The following is a 21,094-nucleotide window of genomic DNA, read 5'->3' on the forward strand; positions in this document are numbered from 1 at the left end:
AAATGTGAACATGAGAAGGTCATCTTTTAACAGATGAGTTATTAGAGAAATTATCCTTCAAAGCATTTTCTCCAAGGCTGAGTTTTGAGACAAAAAACATTTTGAGACAAAATACCAACCTGCGTTTTAATTACATTTTTCCACGCAAAATCAAACATTTCTGAAAAGCGAGTCTGGGCCTTAAAAATGAAGACATTTTATTATGCGAAACCTTTCAGCCTACAAGCACATTATCAATTTGACGGAAAGAAGAACCCTTGCAGAGCTGTCATGTGCTATCCAAACCATCATTAGGAAGCATATGATGAAGACACGAGCCGCAGCAACCCACACTCGCATATGTGCATGACAAGAGGTGCCTAGCAACAAGGTTTTCTGATGAAGAGGGTCTGTTCGCTTGGAACCATTTTTCCGTCTGTATAGTGAAAGCACTCTTGTTGTGTACAATTGTATTTGATAATGCAAAACGGACATTTTGCATGTAATCTGAATATCATTTCCTTAAAAAATTAAATGAAATCTAGAAAATTCTTGAGACACTTGGTCATTTTAAGAGATTTTTTTAATCTTTTCTTGGACTTTTTAAATTCTTTAAAATTTTACTGTGCTTTTAAAAGTTGTCCTTTCAACACGTTTTATTGCTTCATAAAGGGTAAACTAAATGTTTATGTAATGTAACTTAATAAGATACACATGATGTGGTTTGATTTCTCTTGTTTAATATTTGAATCTAACAAAAAGAAACCTTTGTTTTACATTTTCCAAAGCACTAGCAAAATAAGTAAAATATTATAAGAGTGAAAAGAAAATATTTACAGTCTGTTTACATACAGTTCTAAAGTGTGTTTGCATGTCTGTGTTGTTTTGGCAGAAAGACAATGGTTCAGATATACAAACATCACACAGACATCAAACTTTTACAGTTTGGGTATTTCATTTTTTGCTGGGAACACCCTCAGAATAATCCTCCAGCACTCCATTAAGGTGATCGTTGTGAGTCTTGAACCGTCTCTTTTTCTGATTTCCTGGTTTCTTCCTCTTCTGAATGGGCGTCTGTAACAACCAATCGCAAATTGCATCAATCTCACGGCAACCGGTCACCCACACATAAATATGACTGAGCAATCTGGCGAGCGTGTTTGTCTGAAAATGTTAAATTGTAAGCGTCAGAGAGATACGCACCATTTTCTTCGGCCCGGTCTCCTGCATGGATGATATGCCCTGTCTCTTCAGGTACTCTTCGATCTTTTCCTCATCTATGGAATCCACAGGGACACTGCGCCACAGCTTCTGAAACTCTGGAATTAAATGATTTACACTTATGCATTTGGCTATAATCCTAAACAACCTGAAGTGTTCAGGATTTAATTTGATTTTCTTTGGGAATTAAACATGACAAGTTAGCAGCACCATCATCAAATCTTTCCTCTTACTCAACTGTTAGATTTCTAGAATATCTTGTCTAATCAACATTTCCTCTAAACATTATCCGCAGCACGCCTCCTTTCCTGCAGATGTCAGCAAGTCAGTGACACATCATTGGAAAACACTTGCACCGATAACTTATTGCATCCGTTCCAAATTCAATGAATGCTTATGCTCCTTATTTAAAATAAACCGTGCTAGCCATGTTTTCCAGGCTTTACTGACTTTACCCATGAGGAACGCCTAGAGGAGACATTGCTCAAGCATCCATGCTCTGTAGAATCATCCATCCTTCCGCATTTTTAGGCCTCTAATACTGAGGATAACACTTCTAACACTGTTTGAGAAATTGTTTGTTATGATCGATATGCTTAACACAAACTGATTCGGTTAAAAAATAAAAATGTAAATAAAAAAATATTCTTACAAAGAAAACCTTAAGACATGAATTTTGGAAGCCTTCACCTTTCTTTGATCATAAAGCAGAAGATAAAAGAAAATATTTTGAAGAATGTTGGTAACCAAACTTTGACATTCGATGTATGGACACAAAACCTAATTTTTCCAAATATCTTCTGTTGAAGAAGAAAAAGTCCTATACAGATTTTGAATAAACTGAGGGTGTGAATAAAGAGTATTTTTATTTTTGCTTGAACTATGAAGGACTGTCTAATTAATAGTACTCTTGGAATTCCCATCATTCCAAATTCAGAAAATGCTTTAATGTTACAAAAATACAAATCGTTTTTAATTATATTAACTTCTGAAGTCGCAACTGTCAACACGCATTAACAAATTAATGAAACATGCTGGTTGGCTCTGCAACTAATATATTAGTTCAGAAATCTTAATTAAATCCAATTGATTTGTGACTCTGCATTAAAGGGATAGTTCACCCAAAAAGAAAATTCTGTTTTACAGAATAAAAAATGTATACAAATTTGGAACAACCTGAGGGTGTGTAAATGAAAACTGAATTTTCATTTTGGGTGTACCATCCCTTTAAGTCAAATCAGGATATCTGGGCCGATAACCATAATGCTTATCACACACCTTCATCAACAGTAAACTGACAGTGTTTGTCATTGTAGAACATGATTTTCTTCTTGTCCGGTCTGGTCACAAATATAATCTGATCATCAAGAGCCTGAACACAATAAAACAAAAATCAAACACATAAAACCAAAGCTTAGTTTCTTATTTATTCATTATTATGATCATTATTAGTGACAAATTAAAAAGGCAGATGGGGATTACAAATACAAAAACCCCCGCAAAAAGGAAAATCTTCAATACTGTCTCAAGTATGATCTCCAGATAACTCACAGCATATAAGGAATATTTAAGATGTTTTATGAACTGTAGTTTTGGTTGACAGAATGATAAGGTCTTACCTTAATAGCCTTGGCTGAATTAGGCAGACCCTCTTCAACATCATCCAGTAATACTCCTCCTAGTCCCAGTTGATCATGCTTGTCCAGCAGTCTTAGCAAAGCTTTCTTATCCTTCAGATGATATTTGGGTTTATAGGCATATTTCCCATCCCGTACGTCTATTTTAGGATTGCTTGCTAATGCCTGGAGGGAAGGAGGAATTAGGTTGTTGGTTTTTCAGGAGTGCAGCTCTACATGCCCCACATGCTACTACAGGAATGGACCTCGATAAACCCTTACCAAAAGAAGGCAGAGCCTCAATGCATTCTACATTTACATTTATTCATTTAGCAGACACTTTAATACAAAATGAAGCTAGCTCTGTGTCAATAAACCTTTGTAAATGGTATGTTTTTAGTAACTTTTAATGTTCCTTCAACTGACAAAAGAGCACAGACATATCTCTCTCAACAACCCACACACCTCACTCATAAGCCACTGTTTCTGCTTCATGCCAATGTCAAGCAGTTTGGTTTCATCCAGAATTTCCTCTAGAGTCAGATGATGAGTATCACCTCTCTGGTGCCGCGTCTGAAAGAGAGAAATAAAGAGACAGAGATGTAAAAACAGTTTAAATGCGTCACGGCTACATTTACATCTGTGGATTACAGTCTGACAGGCTTTAATTACTGTCATGTTGCAGAGAGCATCATTTCACTGTGGGGAACCGCTAGACTTGACAAAAAAACCTGACACAATGCCTGTGAAAACCAGTTGTAAAATGACTTTAATAATGCGTATTAGTCACATTAGCGTCACGTTTCAAAACTCGACTGTGAAACGCAAAAGGTTTCTCAAGAATAAAGAAATCGCTGGAGACCAAGAAAGAGGAAAACATTTGAGTTACATGTGACTCACCCAAATGTACATTCTGAGAGTGATCATTTTGGACATATTGAGCTGAGCACTGGTTTATGTGTGACTCACGCAGAAGAATCATATGACAACTAGTCTGGAGACAGACAAGAACCAATGAGATTTGAAATGAATACACTTATGGCATAAATCAATGGCATAACTATTTACATAAGATCTAATTCAGCTCTATTCATTTCTTGTGCATGGTGCTTGTTTCATGTAACATATTCTGAAATTGGACCTAAAGAATAAGATAAAGTTAATTCACAGTTTCAGGCAAGATTATGCACATTTTCAGCATGATTTCTCTTTTTTTACATTTTGCACAAACATAAATTCACCAGTCTAAATTCAAGCATATTTGTATTTTCAGACTCTTTTCTGTTTAGACACAGAACATTATAGGAATACTTCACCCCAAAATTTAAATTCTGTCACCTTATACTCCTCTACTCCTCTATAACCTCTATAACCTTCATTGTTCTGAAGAACAAAAAAGAAGATATTTTGTAAAATGGTAACTAAACAACACTGCCCCCATTGACTTTCATATAAGGAGCACTGAGACATTTCTCAAAATATCTTATTTTGTGTTCCACTGAAGAAATACAGGTTTGACATAACATGAGGGTGAATAATTGATGATAAATGTAGATTTTTGGGTAAACTACTCTTAAAATATCTGATTATACAAAAAAAAATCATAATTGACTGCAAACACCCCGCACACAAACTTTTTGAACTGTTGCCCTCTGGCCGGCGCTTCAGAGCATTTAACACCACGACACAGAAGCAGCTTCTACCCCAGGCAATCTCCCTCCTAAACAGATAACTGCTCCTTAAGATTAATATTAAATTTTCACTACTTATGTAGTGTGCAGTGCACTACAGTGCCTTATTATATGTACATTTTATTTATACATGTATACAACACTACCTCTTGTTACAACATTATCCATTTGCACAAGTGTACATACAATCTTTTAATATGTATATTCTACTATATACTACCCTGTACAATGTCTCTTATATGTTATTATCCCCCATCTTCTGTACCATCGTCTTTTATTTTATATATGCATATTTTAGGATCTTTTAGACTGTAATTCTTATTATATTGTATTGTCATTGTGTTGAATGTCTGTACTGGAAGCTTCCAACACCAAAGAAAATTCCACGTGAGTTCAAGCACACTTGGCAACAAAGCTCCTCTGATTCTGGTCCTCATGTAAGCCATTTACATTGAATCTGTAATGTGTATGTCTGTATTTGTGTTTATACATCATTTTCACTGTTAGATTACAAGTAGGAAAGTTAGTATTTATATATCACCTTCATGTAGTTGACGATTCGGGCCAGAACACCAAACTTGTATCCTGAACTTCCAGACAAAGCTTTGAGATTGAAGGAGCCATTGCTGGGATCTGACAACAAAAATGAAACAGTATAAGTAAGCTGAAGAGGATAAAGGGTTAACTACTTAAGATTAACTATATATATTTAGCCTAAGCATTGCAGTGAATAAAACATTGAATTGCTATATTTGTCTTTTTTTGGTATGTGCAATAGCCTAGGCAATGGTTTTGAATTAATCAAAAAAGTTGATGTAATGTTTTAAATCTAAAATATTTTGCAAAGAAGCAAGTTAAATCTATAGTCTATGTATTTTGCATTAAAGTAAGCATGTGTGTTGTCAGATGGGTTATAGTGCATTAATAACCAGATTTCTCCACCAGCACCATATTTTGTTCCTTGGTTATTTATTTTTGGAAGGAAAGTGTATGCTGAAAGAAAGAGAGATCTGTTTAAGCTGTGGCAGAACTTTGTGTTTAAGTTCTTTAATAGCAAACTCTAAAGGTTGTCTTATATGTATTGTTTTTGTACTGATGTAAATGGAATGACAACATAATCTCCAGTGTTCAGATTTTCAGGGCTCGTTGCATTTTCACACTTGTTCTCTCCATCCCTAACTCTCAACAACGAATCTCTCCCAACTTCAGTGGAGCTGTAGCATCCCATCTCCTCCAAACCCTGTTCTCAACCCCTGGCAACTGGAGCTCAGCCATTCTCAGCCGCATCTTGGCACTGACTCATGAATGATTCACAGAGTGGGCGGGGCTTAACAATGAGAGCTGATGCATTCCGGGAGGATGGATGGCTGTTTCGTTGACAGACAGGACACACAGCCAATGGTGTCGAAACTGAGACCTAAAATGGCCAGTGCAACCCCCGCTTGCAGATAAGGTGGGGCAAGGAGAGAGAGTGAGAGCGAGCGCCAATGAGAAAGGCAACACAGAAAAGCGAAAAGCAAGGGAAGATAAAAGAGAGGGTGGCTGCTGCATCAACCTACATCCCAGATACTCAGGTATGTCCTGCTTTTCTGTCCTATGTTACACAGAATGGAACTAATACTCAAACAAACAAGCACTGAGACTGAGGATGAGACCATTTTAGTTTTGAAAATGCTTTCATTCATTTCTTAATTGTCGAAATATATCTAAAGATGCAAGATGCATCGTACATGCATGCTAAAAATATATACAGCATACATTGTATGCTTATGTTATGATACGCATCTTCCAAAGCATCAAATCTGGGTCAGAAGTGCATGTGCACACACAGATTGCAGGATTCAGACATTTAAAGCTGACTCTGTGATTCTAGAACATTACACCAGAGAGCATCATACTGCGTTTGTGTATCCGATACCTAACAAGAAGATATGATCATTCCAGATTTAATGCTTTCTTGCTTTATTTCAATAGCTTGTGAAAGAAACAATAACACAGTACTAAATGATGCTGTATGTATGAAGCAGAAGTCCCTGGAGACTACTGGGGGGGCAGCCATCTGTCTGGTGTACATGTTTATTTCTGTAGGGGGTCGTGTAGGGGTTAAGAGTTAAATTAAGGCCACATGACAAGACACTTGAAACAAGCTTTTCTTTTTAGTAAAAATCTGTTATGAAAGATGTTATGTTTGAGTATCTGTGCAGATGGAGGGACTTTCTCTTGTAGTCATGGTAGGATTTGAAAGAGTAGGTGTATTCCTGCTGAAGCGCATGTGTGTGATATCAGATACCAGTTAGATACGCATTAGCATGGCTCAGGTTACACTACATTAGCGTTAGCTACACTTGGAAAACAGGATGCAAAAAGACTAATGTCTATTAAACACCATTTACAACAATTTTTTTGAAAAATGTTTTGATCTGCATAACTCAACATGACTTCTTCACTATCTACACCCAAAAGAGGTCAACGTTCCGACCTAATTCAGTTCTCCTATGAATGTGAATTTACATACTATTTGACCTATAAAGATTACAGAATTTAGATTAGGATCCTTTTTCCGAATCATAAACCAGTAAAAATAGCATATATGCGTGTAGGGTCCCATGATGTTCTATTTTTCACAAATTCTGTTCTGTTGATCAAATTATTTTTTTTCTATTTACATTTGTTTTGGGATTCTTTGTTTTAGTTCTCGATTCTGTTCTAATAGTTAGCATATATTACAGTAATATATAATAGTATACATTTTAACAACAACATTTTTAAAAGTTTAACATTACACACACAGACATGCATGGTTTACGAGGACTCTCCACAGACAGAATTATTTTTATACTGTACAAACTGAATGTTCTATTCCCTAACCCTAGCCATCACAGAAAACTTCTGCCTTTTTTATTTTTGAAAATAACTATTTAGTATGTTTATAGGCCATTTGGCTTACAAGGACACACATTTGTAAACATCCTTGTACACCATACAAGTAAACCCGCAAATATTAATACATTACTGTTTACACCATGTTACATATGATTTTCTTTATTTACCCCATTTTATTACATAGCATTCAGGAATAATTTATTTTGATTTGCTAGTCGTGACATGCCAAGGTATGATATTCCCCAACAACAACCACTCATATAATACAGCCAACGTGAGCCATCTTGACCAGCACACACAGATTAACATTAATATGCCTAATTAATACCATATATGAGATTACAATATATTCACAAATATGTGTTTTTAAATGACACGTTTGTCTCATTTGAACTTGGTGTCACGCCTATAGAAAAACAATCAATACCATCAATATTTCATATTCATAACCAATAATTTACTCGGCAAGTAGCCGTAATAAGCAGGATAATGCATAGCCAACTAGTTGTTATTTAAAAATAAACTGTGACAACATTCCATTCCATTTTCTGACGCTTATCCGAACTACCTCGGGTCACGGGCTGTGACAACATAATAAACAAAAATATTATTATATATATATATATATTAGTAAACTACAACATGGAGTTGCTTCCTACGGATCTTGTTCACACCTACTTAACCCCACTGCATGAACAGGAAAATGTTTTTTTGCCGAAGATTTATAATGCATTTGAAAAATACCACAAATGTTGTATTCCAGCCTAGATTCAGTGATACCGAATGTCTTCCACATCATGGAAATCAAAGTGCCCTTTGTTTGTGACTTTCCACTTTCAACGTTTTTGTTTTACAGTAAATGTGTGAATGAATGTGAGGCAGCTGTGACAGCAGTTTATTTTTGTTATAAACTTGCATACTATCTTTCGAACCGTATGTACTTTCCTATCAAATCTAAAGAATTTATTTAGTTTTTTAAATATTTAACATTTTCGCTGTCATTGGCTCTCTCTTCATCTCTATTTTTGTCCACTCTGTTCCACTAATAATCCTCGTTCTGTTCTACCACCCTTCCATATTTCTCGTTAATGATTAACTGTGTTTATCTGTCTCTCTGCAGTATGAAAATGTCAAGCAGTTCTGATATAATCCAGCAAATCTATCCCTTCCATGATGGCTGGAACATTGCCTGCTTCATCATCATACTTCTCTTCATCCTCACCATCCTCTCCCTCGCCACGCTGGCATTCCTCTATGAACTTCTGGACTGCGGATGCTTCAGCAAGACCAAAACAGTCCGTGATCTGCGACGCCGGCCAGAAGAGGTGGTTTAGCTGTAACCACGGTGACAGCGGACAGAGTTACCATAGGAACCGCATCAGTAAATTAGTCGAAAAAATTGCAGATTTGGACAGGGCTAAATTTCCTTTAAAAACACACCGCACATGTATAATAGCCATCCTCCCTAACACGATCCGACAGCAATAGACGGAACAGATCTGTAAATATAAGATTTTCTTTTTTTTTTAAAAGGGAGGAACTTGCTTGTGTGTTTCTGTGCATGCCAATGTGTCCTCTATCTATGATCTGCATTCAGTATTCCAGTAATATTGTGTGATGACTATATAATACTGTTAAATTGTGTTTCCATGAAAAAATACCTTTGTGTGGGATGACAAACAGTTTATCTGTCAGTATTGTGGAATTCATAAGCTACATATGATTCAAATATTCACACCCTGGGGTTAGTGTAAAGAGAATTTGTATATGTTTGTTTATAACCACTGTTAGGGGAGTTCAAATTTGGTAAAAGCTGTTATATATCTTCAAGAACACTGACGGCCATTTGATGCATCTTTGTAAATGCCTTAAAATGTGTATTTAAAATTGTATAACAAAAACTAAACAAGCACAATGAGGTGTGGTTTCCATTAGAATCAAACAAGATCTGAGATTTTTATGTTTCACCCTCACTGAAGTCAATGTGTTCAGCATCACAATACATCCTTGCAAAATTTTAAACAAACACTTCTCTGGAAAATGACATTAGCTTATAATTGACTCACCCTCATGTCATCCTAGGTGTATGTGACTTTCTTTCCTTAACCGAACACAACAGGACTCTTCCTAGCTTTGTAATTCTATTGAATGGTGAAACTCCAAAAAGAGAAAAAGTTATCCACAACCTCAGAGGGATCTTAAATGCCCTCATAGCTGCCAAGTCTAGTATTGTTTAAGCACTATGTATTATGGGTTATTTTTAATAGTGTGGTTCTCAACAGGATGTGTTTGCAGATATGAACAATGATTCTTTGCCATTCCAAGTTGATATGACATTTAAAGTAAATACTTCCCAGGCTTACTGGTGATCCCTGTCGTTCTTTCAGTGCACAGCTTTTCAATTTAGCTAGGTATACAAGCTTTAAACATTCACAGACATCAAAGAGAAATTTCTGACCTGTGCTGTTTTTGGAGGATGAAGACTCTCTGTCTGGTTTACTTTTCTTTTTCTTGGATGAGCCAGAGGCTTCTGAGGGTGCTTGTCTCTTCTCTACTGCAGGATTGGACAGCGCCCTCCTTTTAAAGAGCTCACGCTCTCGCAGTAGAGCTGGATCCATTCTACACACATACATGCATCATTAAACCAATACTTTTTTTGAATTATTGATTTGGCCATTATGAAAACAGCCATTCACAAAGCAAGAAGTCAGAATTTTTCTAAAAACAAACAAAATTCTGTGTGATGTTTTAGGCATGATCCGTGCATGTTATAATTAATTAAATTATTACTAATTTACCATTAATAAAAAAATACTGTATATACCATGAACCAGTGTACTGTCATACAATTTGCCTAATTCAGGTTTGTTGAAATCATATAACATTTAAAAGAGTGTGCACACGTGTCCTTTGTTAATTATTACTTTTGATTTATTATACTAGAAATTATTCAAATCCCCAAAATGACTAATTATCTTTACTTAGTCCATCTTCTAAGCTCCACCCATTTTTAAAACCGCTTAAAGAAAATGCAATGACACTGTTTAGAAAAGTTGTACATGTTCTGTTTCTTGTTTCGTCTAAATTTATGGCCTATTTCTACTCTTCCCAAAAACCGAAAGACTTATTTCAGTCCACCCCTAAACATAAGTCTTTAGATCGAAAGGTTTATAAGATGTCAAGCAGTGATGTCTGTCGACTGTGGGAACATTTCTGTAATATTACAAATCACAAGCCTAGGAAGGAGTGAAAACATTCAGCCTAGGTGCAGACTAATATACAAACTACTGGTTTGATGGTAAGATCAACCAGTGTTTAAAATCTCATGTTCGAACTACACGATACAGAACATTTTGCTATAACTCACATTTAGTAATCAAACCTAATAAAGGACTGGTAGAAATGTCTAGAGTTAACTTAACGTTAGATATCTTACATCAACACATGCAAACACTAATGAAACAGATATTCGCGGTTACCTGAATATTTGACTGCGTCTCTTCCAGAGACAATCAGCGAACAGAAGAGTTAAATCTTAAATATTATTTGCGGTTATCATTCGTTGTCAACTTTACGATTAAGCTCAACGAAAGCTTGCCCGTCGATACTTCTGATCCCAAATAACACCTTCGTCTCCGGCGGAAACGCGAAACTCTTCTTCTTTGGTTGTAACTGCACTTCGCAGTGACGTCATGCGCCATCTGCTGGACACATGTCGTATTATATGTGTTGCTGCAAACGAATTTACAATGTATTGATCTAAGTACAGATATGTTTAGGTATTAAATTGCAAAAATGAATAGGTTTGTGAAGTATACGACATTATCCATTTAATCTTTTCGAAAAGTTTTAATAAGAAACTCATTTAATTGATTTAGCGAAGTTGCTCTCATTCAGTAGAGGGCGACATGTGACGGCTTTTCTGCAGAACACACAGTCTGCAGTGAAACTGACAACATGAGCAGCATGGCAGCTACAGAGGCCCGTAAAGTAATTGTTTACGGAGGAAAAGGAGCTCTGGGCTCTGCGTGTGTGCAGCACTTCAGAGCTAAAAACTGGGTGAGTTCATCCAAAAGCCAACACAGAGCCTATATTGTCGGAAATATTACGTTACGTTCAGATGCTTCGTGTTATTAATGTTATTAGTCACACATGTCATGTATAAGTATGAATTGTAAGTTATGGGCTTTGTGATTTTACAGTGGGTTGCCTCCATTGATCTAAATGCCAATGAAGATGCAAATGCCAACGTAACTGTTAAGATGACGGAATCCTTCACTGAGCAGGCCAGCCAGGTAATGTCATCAGTATTACCACGAGGAAGCCATTTGACTGCAGATGTTTACATATATGAATATATATCCATAATGGATGAAAAGACTTAATCCACTGTGTCCCTGTTTTAAATGCAACAGTCCTGTTTAAGACACTGTTAGATCACTCATGTTGCATTCCATTTCACCTACTTACATGCTATGGTTTAAAAGTATATACTCATTTTGACATGGACTTTGAAAAGTATATACATTTATGTACTTTAAAGGGGGGGTGCCACAGTGTTTCACTCATTCTGACTTCTGTACAATGTTAAACTTGCTGGCTTCTCATGCTTGACATGGTTGTGAACAACACGAGTTGGACGTATGGCATAGTAGTCTTTGCCTGATACACTTCCCAGTGTTCGTATAGGTTTTTTTGAACATGAAATTCCCTTGTGTAACAACTTTTCTTAGTCCCTTGACCCCCCTATTGGACAATTCTCCCAGAAAAGCATGCCCACGTGTCAACCCGGGAGATGAAAGAGCACCCCCACACATTAGGGTTGTTCTGGTACTGATACTAGTATCGGAATGCCACCGATACCACATCAAATTCTGGCCAATTTCTTTAACAGGACCTAGTTATGCTCGCTATTTTTACTTAACATTGCAAATGGGAAATCACTTATTTTTCCCTGCTCAGACACTGGAAGTTGTGCTGTGTCGTCACAAGCAACCACTGCTTAAAGCAACGAAGAAGAAATCAGAATCAGAAAGAGCTTTATTGCCAAGCATGTTTGCACAGACAAGGAATTTTTTTTTGATGAGAGGAGCTTCCAGTACACAGAAACAGCAACAACAGTACACAGACCATAACACAATAGAATACAGTACACAGATGATTTAAATATGGGCCTATGGGTATAAAAAATGTAAGAAATACAATACAATAAACATAAGATTTAGATATAGAGTGTAAAGCTATGTGTGTATGTAAATACATACATGAAAAAAATAAGAATAGTGCATTGTAGTGCAAGGTATGTGCTAGTTTCAGCAGAATGAAATACAATGTACAGAAAAAGTTGTATAAAAAATAGATTATATATATAATTAATATTGCACATAATTATTATTGCACAGAGTTTTTAATTGCACGGTGGGTAAAAAACATTTAACTGTTCCAGAGGTAGATGGCCTGAGGGAAGAAGCTGTTTTTGTTTCTGCTTGTTTTGATGCTCAATGCTCTGTAGCGCCGACCGAATGGCAGCATTGTGAAGAGATTATGGCTTGGATGTGAGAGGTCCAGGGTGATTTTCTGAGCTCTTTTCCTCACTCTGGATGTATAAAGTTCTTGAAGGGTATGCAGGGGAGCACCAACGATCTTCTCAGCAGTCCGAACCATCCTATGTAGTCTTCTAATATCTGACTTTGCTGCTGAGCCAAACCAGACAGTGATGGATGTGCAGAGGACAGACTCTATGGCTGCTGAGTAAAACTGTTCTAACAGAGTTTGTGGTAGGTTGAACTTCTTCAGCTGATGTAAGAAGTACAACCTCTGCTGGGCTGTTTTGGCAATGGAGCCAACGTGATTGTCCCAGGAACCTGAATGACTCCACGGCTGCCACAGTGCTGTTCATGATGGTGAGAGTGGGGAGTGCAGGGGGCTTTCTCCGGTTCCTGGTCCTGCTCCATGTTGTTATGACTGCACCAGACAGCCAGCTGCTCAACCTCCTGTCTGTACGCAGACTCCTCTCCTACCTGGATGATGCCAATGACTGTGCTGTCGTCTTCGAACTTCAGAACTCTGACAGAAGGGTCCTTGGCAGTGCAGACATTGGTGTACAGGGAGAAGAGCAGTGGGGAGAGAAAGCACCCCTGGGGGGCGCCAGAGATGATGTGACGAGATTGACGAGATGATGGTGTTGAAATGAAAACGTGCTAGCAGTATGTCCGCTGTTTGGCACTATGTCAGAGTGGACCTACCAGCAAGTATAACAACGACTTAAGAAATATTCTGTCAGATAATAAAAAACGTATATTATTAAAGGATAGGTCTGAAGCACAAATAATTCTATCAATTCATACAGGGCTGGTAGTACCAGGCATCAACCAGCTGGAGCAAGAGAGAGAGAGCAGTGAGCGCTGTGTTCTTGAAGTTTAGCTATGTTTGTTTGTTCACTGCATTTTGGGAAGGAATGTTATATAAACAGAGGATATTACGCTGGATTTGCATAGCGTTTAAAACTGATAGATGTAGCAGTCTCAGCGCTTTAAGATGCCGGTCATGAACCACATGCGGTATGTGAAACTGAGCAATATATCTGTGTTTTGTTGACAATCGCCGCGTACGTGCATAAGATAAACAACATGAACTATAGTGAATCAACGGTTATGCAGGGATCATCCAAAGATATATCGTGTGCTTGTGCTGTAGTCGTGCTATGTGTGAAGTTCAATAAAAAGCTGAAGATCTGTCTTCGCTCTGCTATGAGGATCTTTTTGTGATGACGTTACATCTACATTTATACATTCAAATGTTTTACAGAAAATAACAATCCACAAATTACATTTACAGTAGACCTTGAGTGCACTTGAGTAAAAATACTCATTTCAACATACTTCAATTTGGGACAAAGTTTGTGTGAGCAGAACTGTGTTATACTGAATGCTCATGTAAAGTTGGATTAACTAATGTGTGTTACCTTGAACATTAATTTCTAATGTGTCTGAAAATCGTTCTCTTTCCGTTAGGTGACAACTGATGTCGGTGAGCTGTTGGGTGAAGAGAAGGTTGATGCCATCTTCTGTGTGGCCGGAGGTTGGGCAGGGGGCAGTGCCAAAGCCAAAAGTGAGAAAACAACCTATTGCACACTAAAACATATTCTGCACACAGACTTCAGTATTTAAAGAACTTTATTGTGATTAAATAAAGATTATATAATGTACAGCATATCTGACTGTCCCCATATCTCAGCTCTCTATAAGAATGCTGATCTGATGTGGAAGCAGAGTGTGTGGACCTCAGCGATTTGCAGTCACCTAGCAACCAAACACCTGCGAGAGGGGGGGCTGCTCACACTGGCAGGGGCTAAAGCATCACTGGGCCCAACAGCAGGTATATGTGCTTTTATTTACAGTCTGATATTTACAGCTGCTGTGATGCAATAAACAATACATTCCTGTATGATTCTTTTTTTTCTCGCGCTCTCATTCTAGGGTGTATTGGTTATGGCATGGCTAAAGCAGCAGTTCATCAGCTGTGTCAGAGTTTAAGTGGGCAAAATAGTGGTCTACCCCCAGGGTCCGCTGCAATAGCCATACTTCCGTAAGAAACAGCTAATTTTTTTGTCGTATGTTTACATTATGTTTTAAAATCTTTTAATAAGGTCAAATAAATCATTTTAGAGTTACTTTGGATACGCCTATGAACAGGAGGTTCATGCCAGATGGTGATGTCAGTACCTGGACACCACTAGAATATGTTACAGAGTAAGTGTGTATGTGTGTGTGGGTTTTGTTCTTGGTCAGTTCTTGTGTGTGTTGCCGTTCAGTGCAGTGATGGGCTTTCTGCATTATAGGTTATTTTTTAAGTGGATTACGGGAAAAGACAGACCTCCTTCAGGAACTCTGATGCAGCTTGTTACAACAGACGGAAAGACGGAGGCTACACCAGTGTCATGATCAATACAGTGTGTGTGCGTGTTTGTGAAATCACAGCTTTCAGAATAGTCTCTGTGTGTGACACTTTCTAGGCTTTCGTGTTTACTTCATATCATGTCAACAAAATACTGTATATGCGGTTCTTTAAAAATAAGGTAAATGTTCAGTAGAATTGTAAAAGAGATATATATAATATAACGGCAATAAACTGTTTTATTCTGATGAATTTTGATTGTTTTCCGGCTTATAACCTTTCATGGACCTTTTGACAATCACACTGTCTACTTGTGACCATAGGAGGGCGCTGAAGGTTAATTTAATTACAGGTTCCCCTACCGGTCCATGCAGTCAAAATGTGATTATGCTGTGATCAGACTGGAATAGTGAGTCATCGTTGAAAAGAAAGCATTTTAACGTTATGTAAAGTAATGCAGCGTTTTCGGTTTATGAACTGGGCTTTATTGTAACAAAGTACAAGTGATTCCATACTTTTGAAAATAAAAAACCCATATGACTTTATTATCTGAAACAACAATGCTATTTTCATTGCTTATAGTTATGCAACTTCTCTTTTTAAGGGTCTTTATAATCTTTTCTGGACCAAATCTCTTACCTCATTCAGTCTTGCTGGATTAAGATTTAACGTCTGTACACTGTAGTCATTGATTGCCATATATGGAATCATTGTGATGTTTGCTATTGGACTGCTGAAAATGTACCTGAACGCAAATTGACTTTTTGGTTTTAAATGAAGCTTAAGTGGCATTGAAGGGTTGAATGAGTGTTATTAAAACAATTCTCGACCCCAGCTTGAGCATTTGACAGGCGATTGATCAACAATTTTTTTTTTGATTTTGTGGTTGAATTAAAACTGAAAGATTATTTAATAATTTCAGAGAAGAAATTTATCTCAGCAACAGCCAGAAAAACTGTTTATTTAGTGATTATATAAATTATTTAGTGCTCCCTTTCTCTCTTTCTTACATTTCTCAAAATATATATATATATATATATATTTCAGTGTTTTCTTTAGTTTTATACAGAGGTGGGAAGTACTTGAGTATTTTTACTTTCAAGTATTTGTAGGTTTTATATGAATGTCTTTAAAATATTTACTTTACTGCATTAAATACTGCATTTTAGATGTTTCGTACGCCACTACATTTCATAAATATTGTTAAATGATGTTCTTTCTCTTTTAAACTTAAAAATATAGTATTTTCTTACATTTACTCAAATATTTTTACTTGAGAAAAAGTAGATGCTTTTTATGTACTTAGGTGAAAGGTAAATACTAACATGTATTAATGAATTGTTTTGGAGTAAAAAGTAGGCATATGCTACATTATGAGACTTTAGTACTGAAGAAAAATTTCCTTATTGGCTATTTGGACTTATTGGCTATTTGTAGAAATTTTTTATTTGTAGAGAAAATATGCCTACTTACTGTCCACTGCTGGTTCTACATGATGGCGTATGTGCTAGCAATGTCAAGGTCGTGGGTTTGATTTAAGACCTGATGAATCCTGATTTCACCTTACACGTGTCTGCCAAATGTGTTAATGTGAATGCACTTTCTAAGAGGCTGCAAAACAACAAATGGCAGAAATTTTTTTTTGAATTATTTTTTATAAGTCTAAACTAATTTAGTTTCATGCAGTATTGGTGTGATGAGTATGCACATAAAAGTAAACTTATTTATTGTGAAGCACAGATCTTTAACATCAATTGCAATGTCCTTAAGGGCACCGTGAATCAAATTCAAATTACTGGCTTTCAACATTCATACAAAATGTGTTTGTGACAGTGAATAGTTTTTTTTACATTTTCTTTTGGAAATTACTGGTTGACCAAACATTCAGATGTCCTAAAAGGACAAATCAAAGTTTTGGGTCGTAAACAGACTATAGACAAATATTTTCTGATTTGTTCATGTTGCCATAGTTTTCTTGGGCTTTTTATATTGGCCATCATATCAGACCCAAGCAGAAATACAATCCTCTTCATCATCAGTTTCGAAAGGTCACAAATGAATGTAAAACCTCATCTTCTGAATTTCACTCAACCAGCAATTCTTTGTTCCCACTCTGCTTTTTTGTACATGGGTAACTCCTCATTTATGAGTCTAATCATTACTTTATTTTTAGGCCTTTACTTCTCTCTTGCTGGTCATTTTGAGTTAATTTGCAAAAACAACCCAACTGATTGAAATTACTTGAAAAGCACAATAAAAAGCATGATTTTTTTACATTTGCGAGTGAACTCTATTTAAATGTACTGCTAGAAATATTAAAGATATATTATTAACAACTCTGTCATAAACCAAAGATTAAATAGTGAATTTTGTGGTTGAATTAAAACTGAAAGATTATTTAATAATTTCACATATGACAGGATGTCGTTGTATCGCAGCAACAGTGAGGAAAAAACTGAAAAATGATTTAGTGCTCACTCTCTCCCTCTCTCTCTTTCGGTGCCTGTTATCAGGCAGGGCAGCCCATAATTTCAGAGCTGAAAGAACGAGGTCATTGAGTTGCGGTTGCTACGGCAACATCACATCTAAAGAATAGTGAATGGTAAGAGCATCTAGCAAGCAGGGCTGAAGTTGTGTTTATGTTACTGCTAGGTAGATGAGTGTCTTCATTCTTTTCCACTCTTTGGTCTTCAGTTTTATTACCCTTCCCTAAATAACTCATTACAATCTCCTAAAGGAACATGTTTTAAGTTTGGTCATTAACTCTTAAAGGGATAGTTCACGCAAAATTACAAATTGCGATTTCTGTCATCATTTAGGACTAACTTTCTTCTGCAGAACACAAAAGAAGATATTTTAAATAATGTTGGTAACTGAACATTAGCGATACCCATTCACTTCTGTTCTATAGACACAATACCAATGCAAGTCAATGGGTCCCGCCATTGTTTGGTTACAAACATTCTTCAAAATATCTTCTTTTGTGTTCTGCAGAAGAAAGTCAAAAAGGTTTGAAATGAAAAGAGGGAGAATAAATGATGACACATTTTTTTGTGAACTATACCATTAATGAGGATTTTTGTGTTAATTCTTGCAATTTTGTGTACTATATCTTACTGTAATAGTTGAATATTACTAGAATGTCTTTAATCCATAAATACTGTATATGAATATATGCGTGTGAGTTTTGATAGACCAATTTAATGTTTATTAACATGCACATTTTGAATGATTTTAGTATTTCTATAAGGGAGAGAGAGAGAGAGAGTGAGAGAGAGAGAAAGAGAGAGAGAGAGAGAGAGAGAGAGAGAGAGAGAGAGAGAGAGAGAGAGAGAGGCATCTGTTATTGAAGCATAGTGTGGGGGTTGTTTTCAGCTTGAAAATCTGCCAAAGGAACAAGACACCTTAGTACACTTAAAATCTGGAAACATTCTGCACCGACAATCATATACAATGGTTTTAAGGATTTATACATAATATTTTATGGAAAGCAAGTTACTGACAGTGATTAAGACTTTGGACGTGTGTGATTGTGTGATGTTAGACGCTTCAGTGTGTGTGTGTGTGACTGTTTCATCACATGCACATTTATTTACAGTAAGTAAGAAGCAGCAGGAGCTAGGATGAGTATGAGTTTTCTTGCATTGTGTGTGTGTGTACTTTCTGCACAGGCTGTGGATTATTTTTAGAGAATCTGAACTTGCATTAATATTTAATCAAAAGATTCAACAATGAAACCCACATGGATCTCCTTCTCTCCCTCTTTCCCTCTTTCCCTCTTTCTCTCTTTCTCTCTTTCTTTCTGTCTATCTGTATTTCATTCTCTTTGAATCTACATATAGCTATGTGTGTGATCGTGTGTGTGTGCATACACTCAAAAACAGTACTCAGAGTAATTGCTTATGCAGGGTCAGAGCGGGCAATGTCTACTCTAAATGATGAGCAACATCCTTTGACATTCATTATGATCTCACTGGACTTAGCTGAAATTACCTGAATCAGGTTTACCCCCATTTATTTACCGTTGTCTTTTTTTTTATTTTCTTTAGTGGTTTTATATTAATAAAATATTAATAGGCTAGCTAACAACACAATACAACAGGAAAATGTGTCTGTTTAAACATGTGTGTAAGATTATCTTGATTTAATGTAACGTTTATATTTATAGATATAGAAATCAACTATATATTGACTTGTTGTGATGTATGATCAATATGTCTTCCACAATAATGTTTGTAATGTAATTTGTGTTTTAAACCCTTTAATTCCAACCTGTTTTGTTTTCATTATCTTAAAGTTAAAAAACTTTAAGTACAGTAAAACATGTGTTAAAGAGAAATATATAATAGAGCCTAAAAAACAAACATCAAATTTATGCAAAATTTTAAAAAGGCATATTGGAGACACCTAAAGGGCCATTTGGAGACATTTGGGACATTCTGATGTTCACACCTTATATAAATTATTAGGTCAGACTTCAATATAGTATCGTAGAGGACAATTCTCGCTATTGAAAAACCAAAAAAGCTGTCATAAAAAATTTGTTCAAATATGTTTTTTATTTCACTATTTTACATAGCCAGTATAAATAAATTAAGAAATTTGTCAGTGATGGTTTGCTTGGTGAATGCATGGATTTTCTTTTTTTCTCATCATATGATTGATTGTGAATAAAAGACTTCATTCATTGATATAGAGGCCTGATTTATTTATTAAAATTTTTCAATCTAAACTATATTTACAGAACAACAGTATAGCCTATCAGTCAAATGTTTCATTTGACATGTCCTTTCATTTTTATTTTAATGAGCATTTATTCAAGCTAAAATGAACTCCACAAGTTAGAGGAAAAACTGATGATATATAGTATCGGAGCATGATCTGAGAGTTCCAAAGAACAGCGTGCTATGTGCTTTAATGAATGCATGAAAAGATTATTTTGTGCAGCATGGTCACATTTTCTGTTTAGGGTATTTCAGGTTAACATATATAAATGTAATAAAATGTAGCCGGTTCTCCTATTTTAAGACACAGTCCTCGCTGGTTTTATCAACACTACAACTCCGAGAAGGCCCTGATGTTTTCTCACAACCAAAGGGAAATCAGAGAGTGACATCTTGTGGTCATCTTTGATCAAGTCACTATAGAGTCAGGAAGAAAATTGATAAACACAAAGACATGGATATAGGACCCGCTCATTATCCTGATCTCTCTCCCTTCCCTTCATTTATACAGCAGTGGAGTGGGTAAATTCCATTCCTTTAGACTCCCCTCTCCCCCTCTTCTTTCCCCATGAGACACAACGCACACAAAGAGCCCAGCAACCACTCTCATTAACTGACCTGTTGGGGGAGGTGTGTGTGTGTGTGTGTGTGTGTGTGTGTATGTGTGTGTGTACCTCTTCAAAGTATACCTATGGCTTGCATTGTGTTTTTAGACAGAAAACATGTAAATATTGAACTAGCAGTCAAACACAAGGTAAAGCAAAAAAAGTGTACAATGTGTGTAATTGTCTATGTGTGTGTGTGTTACTCTGGGTATGTGTGTGTTACTCTACAATGTTTTGTAATAAGGAGTGTCTTGGTTTCTGCCATGGGAAAGAGAGACTAAGAGAAAAAAAGTGAAGAAGGAGGTGAACTCTTGGGGCCCTGGTTCCCTCTAAAACAAGAGAGTAATACAATCCAGATGTACTCTCTCTCTCTCTCTCTCTCTCTCCCAAAGTTATTCTTTTTCTTATACTTTCTTTAAATAAAATGCTTAACATATAATGATTTACTGTCTAAGCCATATAAAGAATACAATAAAATG

The 21,094-nt window shown here is 36.3% G+C and overlaps 3 protein-coding genes across 3 annotated transcripts; 2 read left to right on the forward strand and 1 right to left on the reverse strand.

Moving 5' to 3' along the window:
- Positions 1-699: 699 nt before the first annotated feature.
- On the reverse strand, positions 700-11,036 carry gtf2e2 (general transcription factor IIE, polypeptide 2, beta). Its single transcript, XM_056735693.1, has 8 exons — positions 10,870-11,036; positions 9,849-10,009; positions 5,049-5,140; positions 3,282-3,389; positions 2,820-3,002; positions 2,479-2,572; positions 1,183-1,298; positions 700-1,053 (listed from the first exon to the last, which is right to left on the reverse strand). Exons 2-8 carry the CDS (start codon positions 10,006-10,008, stop codon positions 934-936), a joined length of 873 nt encoding a protein of 290 aa, XP_056591671.1. The 5' UTR covers position 10,009; positions 10,870-11,036; the 3' UTR covers positions 700-933.
- smim18 (small integral membrane protein 18) lies at positions 5,175-9,748 on the forward strand. The gene is made up of 2 exons (XM_056735694.1): positions 5,175-6,081; positions 8,511-9,748. The coding sequence occupies exon 2, from the start codon at positions 8,512-8,514 to the stop codon at positions 8,722-8,724; it is 213 nt and encodes a 70-aa protein (XP_056591672.1). The 5' UTR covers positions 5,175-6,081; position 8,511; the 3' UTR covers positions 8,725-9,748.
- A 213-nt stretch (positions 11,037-11,249) lies between the features above and the next one.
- On the forward strand, positions 11,250-15,538 carry qdprb.1 (quinoid dihydropteridine reductase b, tandem duplicate 1). The gene is made up of 7 exons (XM_056732571.1): positions 11,250-11,449; positions 11,593-11,685; positions 14,404-14,500; positions 14,627-14,767; positions 14,869-14,977; positions 15,058-15,141; positions 15,231-15,538. The coding sequence occupies exons 1-7, from the start codon at positions 11,348-11,350 to the stop codon at positions 15,331-15,333; spliced, it is 729 nt and encodes a 242-aa protein (XP_056588549.1). The 5' UTR covers positions 11,250-11,347; the 3' UTR covers positions 15,334-15,538.
- Positions 15,539-21,094: the final 5,556 nt, after the last annotated feature.

Source organism: Triplophysa dalaica, chromosome 2 (genome assembly GCF_015846415.1).
Source record: "Triplophysa dalaica isolate WHDGS20190420 chromosome 2, ASM1584641v1, whole genome shotgun sequence".
In the NCBI taxonomy this organism is placed as follows: Eukaryota; Metazoa; Chordata; class Actinopteri; order Cypriniformes; family Nemacheilidae; genus Triplophysa; species Triplophysa dalaica.

Excerpts from the sequence above, each read along its gene's own strand:
- gtf2e2 (XM_056735693.1), bottom strand. The coding sequence starts at position 10,008 with ATGGATCCAGCTCTACTGCGAGAGCGTGAGCTCTTTAAAAGGAGGGCG. Across the intron at positions 3,003-3,281 it reads AACAGTGGCTTATGAGTGAG|GCATTAGCAAGCAATCCTAA; the intron begins GTGTGTGGGTTG and ends CCTTCCCTCCAG. Across the intron at positions 2,573-2,819 it reads ATTCAGCCAAGGCTATTAAG|GCTCTTGATGATCAGATTAT; the intron begins GTAAGACCTTAT and ends TATTGTGTTCAG.
- smim18 (XM_056735694.1), top strand. The coding sequence starts at position 8,512 with ATGAAAATGTCAAGCAGTTCTGATATAATCCAGCAAATCTATCCCTTC.
- qdprb.1 (XM_056732571.1), top strand. The coding sequence starts at position 11,348 with ATGAGCAGCATGGCAGCTACAGAGGCCCGTAAAGTAATTGTTTACGGA. Across the intron at positions 11,450-11,592 it reads ACTTCAGAGCTAAAAACTGG|TGGGTTGCCTCCATTGATCT; the intron begins GTGAGTTCATCC and ends GTGATTTTACAG. Across the intron at positions 15,142-15,230 it reads CCACTAGAATATGTTACAGA|GTTATTTTTTAAGTGGATTA; the intron begins GTAAGTGTGTAT and ends TCTGCATTATAG.